Source organism: Antechinus flavipes, chromosome 2 (assembly GCF_016432865.1).
Source record: "Antechinus flavipes isolate AdamAnt ecotype Samford, QLD, Australia chromosome 2, AdamAnt_v2, whole genome shotgun sequence".
Classification (NCBI taxonomy): domain Eukaryota; kingdom Metazoa; phylum Chordata; class Mammalia; order Dasyuromorphia; family Dasyuridae; genus Antechinus; species Antechinus flavipes.
Window position 1 is genome coordinate 544280576 of NC_067399.1, and position 13666 is coordinate 544294241.

Here is a 13666-nt window from a genome sequence, read left to right on the forward strand (position 1 = left end):
TTATGGAAAGAAGATTTGGTTCTCTGTTAAAGGAATTTCAAGTAAAAGCAATCAGTAGAGGGAGCACCTTCCAGGTACTTTATTAACTTGTACTACACAAGAAAAAAAATTAATGAACATAAACCCTACAGTCCTCAAAGATCCTGAAATGCTTTCTGAATTATCAAAAGTCCCATGTTAGGTACAATTTACATAAAGCACATTTTAGTATATGATATTTCTCTAAAAACCAGCATTCCCTTCCAAATGTCCTATTCATGTTCCCAACTAAGCTGGGAAAGAGAGTTTATTATCCTAAGAATGGGTGCTTAAAAAAAAAAAAGACCAGATTTTCCAAAAAAATATTTGTTAATTAGTATTTATCTCATAGAGCTGAGTTGGTACAAATTCTTTTAAATGAACTTGTTCCTTGGATAAGCAATCATAAAATTCTCTAGGCTATGGCTGTGCTTTCTGTGCCTGCAGCCAAATCAGTTTTGCTATGGAGAGCTGCCAGTCATCTGATTTGAGTTATAACAAATAATGCTTCCTACCTTAATTTGCATCCCTCTGGGCCAGCACAAATCTGTTTCACATCAATTTTTATTTTGGTTTGATCAATAAATCTGTCATAAATAATAGGCTGTCCAGTTCAGCTAGGCAATTTTTAAAAAAAAATTTCAAAGTATTAAATCAATATGTATTATTTTCAAGAATCCATACTAAGACCTGTGGATTACATTTAAGGAATTCAGTCACCTCATTTTTGAAAATGTCTTTGGAGGAATGTAATTACAAAGGAACTTGTGTGATCACTTGGATAGAAGTCATCTTCCTCGATAATCTCATTGATTGGATTATAGGGAAAGGTCTTTGATGTCAATTTGACTTTGTAATAACCATGATAGAAAAGATGCTATTCACTTTACTTTGTCAACAGAACATATTAAAGTAGCAGGAAAAAAAAAAAAAAAAGGTAAATCTTTTACTTTATGTTTAAGCATGTATCCACTTGTTGGGATCAGATGGAGATAGTTTTAAAAATAAGACACTTGAAATAGGAGGCTGTGACATTTTAGATCCAAACCTAACTTGGAGAGGAATTTCAGACTCCTAGGGCATCCCAAAGCATTCAGTAACCTAAAGGGAAAAGTTCTGCAGAAGCCAGTATTTTGAATCTGAAAATTTTAGGGAGTGTTTAAAAGGAAAAAGGGGAGGAAGGTAAGGTGGTGATAAAATCTTAGGCTTTTTAAATTGGAAGAATCTTGGGGATAATCTATCCAAATCACATATTTAATTTTTTTAAAAAAGGAAATTGATTTAGAGACTAAATGATTTCCCCATAGTCAAGGTTAGTGAGTAAGACAACTGAGACCTTATATCACAATCTATGGTATTCTTTATATGATTGATACCTTTCAGTATCATTAATATAATTCTGAATTGACCAGTATTCTGCCTGAAAAAAGATCTCTAGTATGAGATGCTATAGGCTCTTCATGGCAAGAGCTGCCTAACTCCTCCTTGTCACCTAGAAACAAACACCTCAAACTAGAATCATCTTCCCCTTACCCAAGGAATTCAATGTCTTGTTACTTTGGAGAAACATAATTATAGCAAAAAATTTTTTTTAATTCTAATGCTGTAAATGTGATTTCAATAATGTTCACAGGTCTTTACTATCTCCCCCTTCCCCATCCCTCCAAATAAGAATCGACCATATTTAACAGACAAAGCAAAACTCTAGTTAGGCAGGTCCCAAGATAGCAAGTGACCAGGCAAGGAAAATGGCAAGGCTAAAATAACAGATATGAAATCCCTTTAAGAAGAAGCATAAGCTCAAGGTATTAATGTTGAAGTAAAATCAATAATTAATTTTTAGACTCAGAAATTCCTGAAACCTACTGTTGATGAAATCTCCTATCTACTTCATTGTGCTACTCTATTAAGAGGATATTGATAATTTCAATAAATAATAGTGATTTAGTAACATTATTATTACTATTGAAGAGTTTCCTCACTGGATTTTTGCATATCAGAGAAATCACAGTTCTGAATAGTAATAATAATGGTGACTTGAATGTCTGTAGCACTTTCAGGTTCATAAACGTTTTACTGATAATAACTCCATGAGAATGGTAGTATGAATATTACTACTCCCATTTTAAAGATAATGAAACCAAGGCTATGAGTTTTTTATAGTTGCACAGCCAAAGTATAGCAACTACGACAGGATTAAGTCCATCAATTAATCAATTAATTAAATCATTAAGGACTGACTCTAGATTCCAAGTCTAATACTTTCCACTATATCAATTTAAGTAAGACTTGTCTCAAGTCAGTTTTGGAATAAAAGTAGTTTCACTCTGAATTCTTTTCATGTTTGTTAAGCATGGGAAGAGGATGCCAAAGGTTCTTCCTGCCTTGTCCCTGACATTCATTTAAATCTAGTAGGCCTGAGCAATGTCACATTCGTGTACTGATCCATTTATAGCTACTGTGAGAACAAAATATTACGTTTAAAGTACTTTATAAATCTTAAAGTACTTTGTACATCTAAATGCTAGTTATTATTACTAGAGGGGATTGGATAAGACCAGCAATTCTCAAAGAATGGTTCATGGATTTATGATCATAGATCATAATTTTTAATAAAATTAAGATGTTATTTGCCTATTAAAAACACCTATCCCTTTTATAATTACATATCTGTGTGAGGCCATATTTTCATCAAGTACTTCTACCAAAATAACATGCTATAAGAGATTGAATGCAGAGGCATAAATGACAATTCAGCTGTCTTCTATTAAGCCAGACATTAAGAGATTTGCAAAAATATGTAAAACAACACCATTCTTCTTGATATTTTTGTTTTGGAAAATATAGTGGTTTTTAAAAATAAATATTATTTATGTTAACATGTAACAGATTTCAAATTTATTTTAAAATAAAATACAGGAAATAAATTTTCATTTAATTTATAGTATGATGATATTCATCCCTGAGCCTTAGTTTGCTAATTTATAAAATAAAAAGGGGCTGAGGCATCTAGGTAGTAGAGTGGGTAGAGCATGAGCCTGGGAATCAAGAGGATCTAAATTCAAAATGAGAATTTACTAGCCATGTGAATCTGAGCAAGTACCTTAACTCTGATTGCCTTCCCAAAATTGAAAAATAGTTATTCTTAATATAGAATCTTAAGATTCTATGAGCTTATTAATGACAAGTTGGAAAAAATTAGCTGCTTTAATAAAGTATTGCTTGCTGACATTAAGAGGAAAAAAATACCTCTACTTTTCTTCCACGAACAAAAAGGGAAAAGGGAATGTTGTATCCCGATTAATATGGGCTAATATCAATGAAATTAAAAACATCAGTCTTTCTTTATAGGATTCTAAATCAAATTCTACTTGTTGAGTTAAAGAAACAGATGGTCATTTTCCTTACTGAATATAACTAAACAAAAGAGCTTTTCCCCTTAAGCTATTTTTTTAAGAGCAAATTTACAATTGGGATAAGATTAAGCACCATTTTTACTCCCAAGAGGATAGTGCTTGGAAGATTATAAACTAGCAAGAGCCAGGGTGGTGGAAGGTATTTTCCAACTTCAACTTCAGTGTTCTTTGCTAAGTGTGTGGTGCTAAAAACACTTTGAAAAGAGTTAGGAATTTTGGGTTTGAATTTTAATTCTTACAATGACTGTGTGATCTTAGTCAAGTCACTTCATTTCTAAATCAGTTTCCTCATTTTTAAGATGAAGGGATTGTACCAGATGACACAGTTCTAAATTTACAAATGTACAGCCACAATCTATCACCTAACCTTTCTGATTCTCATCCTTAAAATGGGAATAACAACAGCTGAGAATTACTTCTCTTCTAAGTCTTTTGTTGGGCAAATGCCCTGTAAACTTTAAAGTGCAGTAAATCTGATTATTAGAGAGACAGTCTGGTATGAGAATGTGGGCTCTTTACGAGAGTGAAGATTCTTTCATTTTTCCCCAGTATCTTTCACCATGTCTGTCTGGCACACCCCAGGCACTCAATAAATGCTTGTTGAGCTTAATAAAAAGTTCTGGTTGCCATTACCAGCTGTGTGACCTTGACCAAATAACTTGGCTCATTTGAGGCACTGTTTTGTTAGTTGCAATAATTGTACCATATACCTCACAGGGTCAAAATGAGGCTCAAATAAAATGATTTATGTAGGCGGCTGTGACTGTTACTTCTTTTAAGGCTCCAAAGTGGGGCCTTCTAACCTAAGGCTTAAAAAAATTTTTTTTGATAATCATTTCAAAAAAATTGTTTCTTTGTAGTCCTACATCTTATTATTTTATGCATCCAAATATGTTATTCTAAGGAGTCCACTGGCTTCATCAGATATACAAAAATTTAAGGACCTGTTCTCTAAAAATAGAGAAATTGATGGCAACAGGGAAAGTATATATGAAGGACAGAAAGAATTAATTTTACAATTGTCAATGAAGTATCTCAGAGCAAGAAACTGATAGAGAATTCTTCTGTAGGCATATTGTTCATTTTGAGAAGGCGGCTACCTAGGAATAGGGAACATAGCAAACTTAAGTAAGTGCCTGCTTTTAATACACTGAATGCTAGAAAATTGCTAGTTATCCTCAGGTTCTCAATGTGATATTCTGAAATAAACATGAATTTTCCACTGAAAATCAAGAAGGTAAAGCTTCCTTTTGCTGCCTAAAGGAAGTCTATTCCATTCGGTTTGATATAGTTGTGGAATAGGATGGAATGCTTACACTGCAAAATGTCTTGGGACTCTGGAGAACAGGGTCCTGGGGCTGTTTATTTGGATTGGATTTAAATGTTTTCACATGCCATGATGGAGGGCTCTCTTAGGCATATGAATGTTTCCCAGTTCTTGGGAACAGAAAGCAGTGTGGCTTTAGGGATCTCCCAGCCCCCTCTTTTTAATATATGTCTGGCAGGCACACACAAGGAATTTCCCTTAGCAAACTATGGGCAGTATTATATTCCTACCCCCAGCTTCTTTTCACTCCAGGTTACATTGTTCTTTTGTCTGGAATGCAAAATACAACTCAAGATGTGATGGTGAAAAAAACAACAAAATGAAAAGTTAATGAAAACATCAGCCCCTATAAACTGAAAAATATTTGAGAGATCAGTATCTACAGTAATTTGCAGCTGTATTTTTAGCAGATGATTTCCTTTCCTGACTTTTTTCATTACTATGTATATTTTGCTTTTTTCTGACTGTTACAATAAAAAAATTGTGTTCATTTTTTACAGAGGGTAGGTGGTTTGTAGAATCTTAGGACTGCAAAAGTAATATGCAATCTATATGTATGTGATCTATAATCATATATAATATGATCTATAACCCAACGCCCTGGAAAGATCTATACTTCAGCTAAGTAGGAGAGATGGTGACTGATATGTGCTTTTAAAGGTCTTTGGGAAAAGATGTTTCAAATCTCTTTGACTAATAATATAATGGTTAAGATTCACATGAAGTTTTAAAGTTTACAAAATAGAGTTATGTATTCCAGGTAGCATTAGCTGCATTTTAAAAATGAGGAAACTGAAGTTTACAAAGATTTTTTTTCAGTCTCATAGCAAAAATGAGCAAAAGGTAGGTCTCCAGGGCAGATTTTCTGACTTCCAGTTCAATGCTCTTTCCATCCTACCCCACTGCTACTAACCACTGTCTTTTGTTGTTTTGGACATAGCAATTAGGGTTAAATGAGGCTGGATTTGAACTCAGGTCCACTGTGCTACCTAGTTGCCTCTACTTACCACCTTCAATATTCAATTTCCCTTCAAGTGTGGTAGTTCTTCATTTTGCTTAACCAAATCTTCTTTTACTGCAATTTTTTTTTTTTGCTTTATAAAAGTCAAACATATTATGTTCTGAAGACTGGTCATTTTTCTTAAAATAATTAGCCCCCACAGCAGAAGTATCAACAGAAGTCTGATGCATAAATCTGCTAACAGTTTAGTCTTGGTACTGACTTGAAAGAATCATTGATTCATACCTGCCATGTGCTTTGTGGTGGGAGATAGTGGGGATGATGAGCTTATATTAATGTTATTCTATTATTAACCTGTTAGAGCTTAATATAGGAAAACTCATGTTCAAGTATCAAAATTCAGGCTGTGCTTATTCCTGGAATGCTGAATTAATTTTTTATATTACATATATTACAAATAATACATATAAATAAAAAAAATTGGAGCATACTGTACATAATTATAGTAGAATAAGGAATTTCCAAAGAAGAAATTAACTACTAATGCCACTCGGCACATTCTGTACCTTTTATTTTTAATGACTGGACTACTAGTTAAGTGACTTGCCCAGGATTACACAGTCAGGAAGTGGTCAGAGGTGAAATTTGAACTCAGATCTTCCTGATCCTGAGAGTGGCTTCTTATTCACTAAGCCCTTAGTTCTGAAAGTAAAGTCTACAGATCTTCCTTTAAAGAGGGTCCATGAGATCAAGAGTATTTTTCTAACTTCTGTATTAACACTAAAAGATTTTAATTTCTATTACGGTAAATATCAATTGACATAGCCCACATAAATAAAAACTCTTTGGAGGGGATCCTTAATATTGAGAGAGTGAAAGCAGTCCTGAGACCACTCTGACATGCTGCTTTTCCATGCTTACACAAATATAATTACATGCCATTATCATGCCATACATTAGATGCAACTTTTACTTAAGTGTTTATTTCTGAAGCATATTTAGGTATATGAGTTAACATTTTAAAAAAGGGTGGGGAAGAATGCTAGTATCAGGAGATACTAATCTTAATCATAAAGGCAAAAGGAAAGATAATTCCTAACCCTCTGCCTCAGGAATGTGTTTAGTTACTTTCATCTTCCCTACACAGCTGTAATCTATACCATTATATTACAGGTTTAGAATATTTTCCCTGAAGGGAACACTGACTGTTAGGGCTAAACTCCTGCCAGGCTCTGCCTCCCAAAATTCTGTGGGTCTTTTCTCTTTAAAAGTCTGGCCTATTTGCATTTTCCTAAAGGTCCTTCCACCTAAGGTAATCACTGAATTCACCAGTTAGACTCTACATATTAGGAATGAGAAGTGCTTGGATTTCATATTAGGACAGGTCATTATACAAGCCATTCACTGAGGCTCTTGGGCACATAGCCACCTTGGGGGGTGACTTTTGAGATGATCAGGGAAGACATTTGACCTAATATCCAGAAATCCAAATTACTGGGATGGCTACCTTGAATCAGGGGCAAACATTTGGCTGAGGACAAAGAACAAATCAGAGTAAAGCCAAAAATACACTAGTATGAGACAAAGGGAGAGCCCCCACAAAGCTTGGAATGCGGGTCTGATCTAGATTTTGGAAACAGCAGTCGGTGACTTTGGTGCTAACTTGTTCAGGGAAAGTAGGTCGCATAGAGCTGGAAGCAGCTAAACTCCATCTCTCAGGGCTATTTCATGGGTTCCTCTAACTGCTACTGGAGAGAATTCTGCCATATTTGATTAGCTCCACATGTCAGAATTAGGAGCTATAGAAAGAAGCTGCAAAGGGACAAATTTGGCTTTGATATCAGGAAAAGCTTTCTTATGATTAGAACTATCCCAAAGTGGGATGGGCTGCTATGGGAAGTGACAGATGATTTTCCCTCTCCCTTTAGATCTTTAAGCAAAGATGACTGTGGATTGGGTATGATGTAAAAAATATATATTTTTTTTTAGGTAGAAAGGATTTTTTTTAGGTATAGATTGAACTAGATGGTTATGAATGTCCCATCCATTTATGATCTTATTATTCTTCCATTTTTTTAACTAAAGGTACAATGCTGAATGAGCCAAGTTAACTGATTCTGGAGAGATGGAGGGAGAAGATCATAGCGATCACCTTGGTGTATATGTCTAGATAGCAAAGGCTTTTATCAGGCATATGGCATGCGCTGGGAGAGCCAACGGGTCTAGATGACATGGATGAATATAATAAACAGACCTCTTCTATCTGGGAGCTCATATGCTATGCTCAATTTACCATGGAGGTCCGAGAGCAGGGGCTACAAAAGAAGTCAGATTCAGGGAAATCCTGCAACTGTTTCATCCAAGACTCAGGGGGAAAAATGGGAGAAAGAAACCTGGCTTTGACTCCCTGTCTCATACGTGACACTGAGCTGTGAAGAGTAATCTGGGTATGAACATCAGTAATATACATTCACTAATTAAAACAGAGGTCATAAGATGGCAGACCTCCTCTGGTTCAGCTGTAGCTGCTGCCATCTGGCCCTGGAGAGCCAAATGCCCATAGTCACTGGTCATTTGTGAAGCAAGTCCTCCCAACTCCTCCGGGTTAGTAACCGACTTAGTCATCTGGAAAAAGAAAACAAGCAGAACACACAAACACACATATAAAAAATGCATCAGAATAATGGGTTAATACCATTTGGAAGCCAAATGATCTTCTTTTTTAACCCTGCAACAGGTGCGTTAGGGTTACGGTGTCTGAGAATAACTGGGTGCAAAGCCAAACCTGGACAGGCGTGCTTTGTTTGCTCCCCCTCCTCTCCCCGGGATCTGGCAAGCGGAGGGCCCGGGGCTCTACAGCTAGCATGCTCAGCATTGAGAGTGTGCAAAAAGGCCAGTTGGGTTTCCAGCTAGGTGGCTGGAATCGCGTTGCTGGGCCCAAGGACAACGCGACCAGCAGCAGCAGCAGCCAGATAGCTTCTCCTGCTAGCCCAGTAACAGGGTGGAAATCCTTGGAGGAACTTGCAGGGGGACACACGGGCATGTGCCAAACTCTCATTTCCTTCCTGCCCCTTAATTCCTCTCCCCCAATCACCAGAGACTGGTCCACTAATGGCTCAGTTCTAAGCTATCCAGCCTTTTTAGCATCAGGTCAATCACTATTCCATAGGAATACTGGGAGAATAGTATAGAACTAAGCTAGCTATGAACCCAAATTTCAATGAACACAGTGGGGTTTAGCCTTCTCATTTCAGCCAGATGGAATACTAAGTATGAGAAAATGGGGGAGGGGGATGGAGGTGAGGAAGTAAAGCATTGGAAGGTTCAAGACAAATAAGTGCTCTGAGGGAAAAACCCCTAACAAATCCAAACCTAAATAAGTTCTAGATCTGGACAATTGGAGGGAAATAAGTAAGGAGAGAGCTTAAAACAGCAAACCAAAATAGTCCAATTCTACTGTTTTTCATCAAGAAGAGCAAGCATTCTCTTCCAAGTTACTTTAGTTATAGAAAAACTTCATTACAATTTGCTTAGCTTAAATAAGTTTCCAGTTACTTCCCTCCCAAATTCCTTTTATTTCCCCCTAAACATTGTTTTAGTAATCCCTCTCATAAATGACCTTTCATTCCTCTTTCGATTAGGAAAAGCTGTTCTACATTCTGGTTTCTCCTTTTAGTTATAGAGATAACAGCCATCTTTCTATGGTATAAATAATAAAACTCTTAAGCAAGAGAAGCTGTACATAAAAAGGACTGCTGGTTTCAGACCTACATGTGGGTCACCAGGAAATGAACATTAGGTCCAAAATGGAACAAGGAGAGCCAAAGAGTTGCTTCATTTCTGTTTGCGTCAGAATGAAACCCAATGACTCGGGGGCTAACCCTAAGGCATATGGCTATAATTTTCTGCAAACTCAAAGTATTTGCACCAGCTGTCTAATAAATGGGGGCTAAGCATAAAGCTAGGGTTTCATTAAGATCGTAGACATCAAGAGTTCAGTCAGCAGGACACTTCGGCTGTGGAGATACTGCAGGGGCAAAACTCTACAACTAGTTAGCAAAACTAATTCCCTTAGTTGTGATTCTCTCCAAAAGTCAAGCTTGAGAACAGTCAAATTCAGCTCATCTTCTGTCAAACGGTCCCTTGAGAATCATCACCTCTGGCCTGGATTTCCAAATGTTTTCCATTACGATGAACACTGCCATTCCTTCCTACCCTAAGGGGGAAAAACAAACCTACCACGCTGCGGACCAGGCAGGTCTGTGAACTGAGCCGCTAGAGGGAGGGGAAAGACTTTAGTAGTCTTAGGTCAGCCTCTAGTGGACATAAGTTCACATGACAAAATCTTTTGGAGACCTTGGACCTTATGCAAGACCAGGTCTAGGTTGAGAATGATTTGGGTCTGGTTAGAAAATAATTCTAGGTGCCCAAATGTGGCTTTATGTATCAAGCAAATAAAAGGATATATGATAGATATTACTGACTGAATGCAATTTACACCTAACATTAGACATTGGCTGAATGTAACCCTTTTCTTACATATAGTCTTATTTATTCTGTTTAAATAATTGTCACTTTTATAAAACCAAGGCCTACCTTGATGAAAACATTTTCTATTAGGTTATTCAGCTGTCCTTTATACAAGGACCTTTATGATTAATTTCAACTTAAGTTTAGTTCCAGATAAAGTTTCATCTCAACAGATGTGTTTTGTCTTGTCAAAAATAAAACTATGTATACCAAATTTTCCTTTTAGCTTTGGCTGACAAAAAACCTATAGTAAATTGTACAAGGATTGTAATTTGTTTAATTCAGGTATCTGAAAAAATCTACTTTTTTCTGCATCCTTAATTTTCCTTTCTTCTTCTTTTTCCTTCCTAGCAAAAAATATGTCTAATAAATAATAAATAAATGCTTGCTGACTGACTTTCTCCATTTTGCTTCTCCTGTTCACCTGGCTCTCTCCCCTTTCCATATCCATACCATAGCTTTCTCTAATTCTGGTTTGGGGAATCTGTTTCTGAACAAGATCATCTCTAGCAAATAGGACTTGGTTCTATAAAGCAAAGGCATCAGACTCATAGGCCTGGGCCAGCTCCCCAAACTCCTGAGTGGGCGTGCTTTTGGCCTGAATCATTAAAATGTAAATGATGAAAATTCAAATAGTAGCTAATATTAAATAAAAAATAAATAACAGCTAATATTAAATTGTGGGTTTTCTATATCAATGTGGCCCAAAGGGATCTGTTTCTGTTTGAGTTTGATATTATTGTTCTAAAGTGTCAAATAATTAGAAGGATAGCAGATACCTACATGAACTGTCTTTGCTAGTTTAGCAAAAGAAAAAAAAGAAAAAGGAAAGGGAAAAAAAAACAACCTGGAGAAAAATATTTCCTCTGCTTTCCCAAAAGAGAAGTAGACTTTAATAACTAGGTGGTACTTCAACAACGATATTGGTATGAGGATGTATTCTGATGGAAGTGGATTTCTTTGACAAAGAGACCTAACTCAGTTTCAATTGATAAATGATGGACAGAAGCAGCTACATCCAAAGAAAGAACACCGGGAAATGAATGTGAACTATTTGCATTTTTGTTTTTCTTTCTGGGTTATTTTTACCTTCTGAATCCAATTCTCCCTGTGCAACAAGAGAACTGTTCGGTTCTGCAAACATATATTGTATCTAGGATATACTGTAACCTATTCAACATGTAAAGGACTGCTTGCCATCTAGGGGAGGGAATGGAGGGAGGAAGGGAGGGGAAAAATTGGAACAGAAGCGAGTGCAAGGGATAATGCTGTAAAAAAATTACCCTGGCATGGGTTCTGTCAATAAAACGTTATTATAAAATTAAAAAAAAAAAAAAAGAATCCTCTGGGGGAAAAAAATAACTAGGTGGTAAAGATTAGAGAATTAAAACAAAACAAAAAAAATCCAGGACCTCCCCCACTTACCATTTCTTGTGCAGTTATAGCAATGGCTTTAGAATATTTCACCACTGTTGTCTGGTAGTCAACAAAAGTTCCCTTTGGTTCTGGAGGAGTGCCTTCATCCAGCTAGAGGAAGTGGAAAATAATTTAATTAAATGATCATCATCATTATGAGAAAATTTATTTCTTTTAGGATGTAGAGTTACAGAATCATACCATCATGCCCTAAATGGAATCATAAGTGACCCTAATAGTTTTATTAGTAACTGCCTTTGACAAGAGTTTTAGGCAAATAATGTGTGAGAATGAGGTTCAGTTTGTATAAGGATACATAAAGCTGCTAAAGGAGATATTGAAGACAATAAGAAATTGAAGTAATATCCCTTCCTGCAAAGATCTTAATGGTCTCATTAGTATAGAATGCTCATCTTCAGGAAGAGGAGAAAAAAAAAAGTGAAGAAGAGAGGTCAGACAGGAAGAAGGCCTACATGTAAGGACATTATAGGACTCCCTCCACCAAAATAAGGTCAATACAAGTGAGAAAAGGATGTGATCAAATTGTGGATGGCCTTGAAAAACTAAGCAAAAGAAAATAGATTTGATGTGTGTGTCTGTGTATGGGGGAACATCATAGACTCTTAAGTGAGAGAGTAACAAGATGTGAGTAATATTTTCAGATAGTTAACTTGGCATCTGTGTACAGAATGGCTTTGATGCAGGAATAAAGTGGAAGCAGAGAAAACATTTAGAAGCTTATTAGGTAAAAGGCATTAATTAGAGCTTATTATTTAACGAGGAATAGAAAGTGGCAGTAGAGAACACTGAAAACATGTGGTATAATATAGAATATATAATCATCATCACTATTTGGAATGTAATCATTACTAATGTCATCAACATCAACTCCAGCTGGACCATCCATTTTCCTATCAAAAAATAGAGACATCGCCAAATAGCTCTGTCCCTGACTCATTGCAATGTGTGAGGAATAAGAGATGAGGCTAATGTAGTTTAATCATTCAAAGTGGAGATAACAATATAGCAGTGGAATTGCTTATATTATTAAAAGTTTAAATAACCAGTTAAGAGAAACTTTATAAATTATTCTCACATTCCAGTGATGTTAATTTAATTAGAAAATTACAGCATCAGGTTCCATCCTTTTTCTCATCCTTACCAAAAAAAGAAAGAGAAACTAGATGATATTCTGGAATTATGTCACTAGATTTCCATAAATTAAATACTCAACTGAAACATACATCTAAAAACATAAAAATGTGTATATATTCTTTGACTACATCTAATGAATTGTCAGAATTCAATGACACTACAAAAACTAAAGGGCAAAACTCTCTTTTATGAACATGACAAGTTTGAAGGATACCAAAAGTCATCCCTTTTTCTAATCTTCACAACTAATGCATGAAATTATCACTCTTAAAGTCAACAGATCCTATTGAAATGTCAATTTTATCTTTTTTTTTTTTTTTTTTTTTTTTTTTTTTAATTTTTTTATTTAATAATTACATTATATTTACACTCATTTCTGTTCTGATTTTTTTTTCCCCTCCCTCCCTCCACCCCCTCCCTAGATGGCAAGCAGTCCTTTATATGTTGGATATGTTGCAGTATATCCTAGATACAATATATGTTTGCAGAACCGAACAGTTCTCTTGTTGCGTAGGGAGAATTGGATTCAGAAGGTATAAATAATCCGGGAAGAGAAACAAAAATGCAGATAGTTCACATTCGTTTCCCAGTGTTCTTTCTTTGGGTGTAGCTGCTTTTGTCCGTCATTTATCAATTGAAACTCAGGTCTCTTTGTCAAAGAAATCCACTTCCATCAAAATATGTCCTCATACAATATCGTTGTCGAAGTGTATAATGATCTCCTGGTTCTGCTCATTTCACTTAGCATCAGTTCATGTAGGTCTCTCCAAGCCTCTCTGTATTCATCCTGCTGGTCATTTCTTACAGAACAATAATATTCCATAACATTCATATACCACAATT

The 13666-nt window shown here is 35.8% G+C and overlaps 1 protein-coding gene across 1 annotated transcript in view; it reads right to left on the minus strand.

Moving 5' to 3' along the window:
• Positions 1-13666, minus strand: part of TLN2 (talin 2) — a 237371-nt gene that overhangs the window by 66333 nt on the left and 157372 nt on the right. The window contains exons 41-42 of the mRNA XM_051980927.1: positions 11678-11779; positions 8228-8347 (exon numbers count right to left, since the gene is read on the minus strand). Of these exons, the coding sequence (XP_051836887.1) occupies positions 8228-8347; positions 11678-11779 (222 nt within the window). The remainder of the gene's footprint in view (positions 1-8227; positions 8348-11677; positions 11780-13666) is intronic.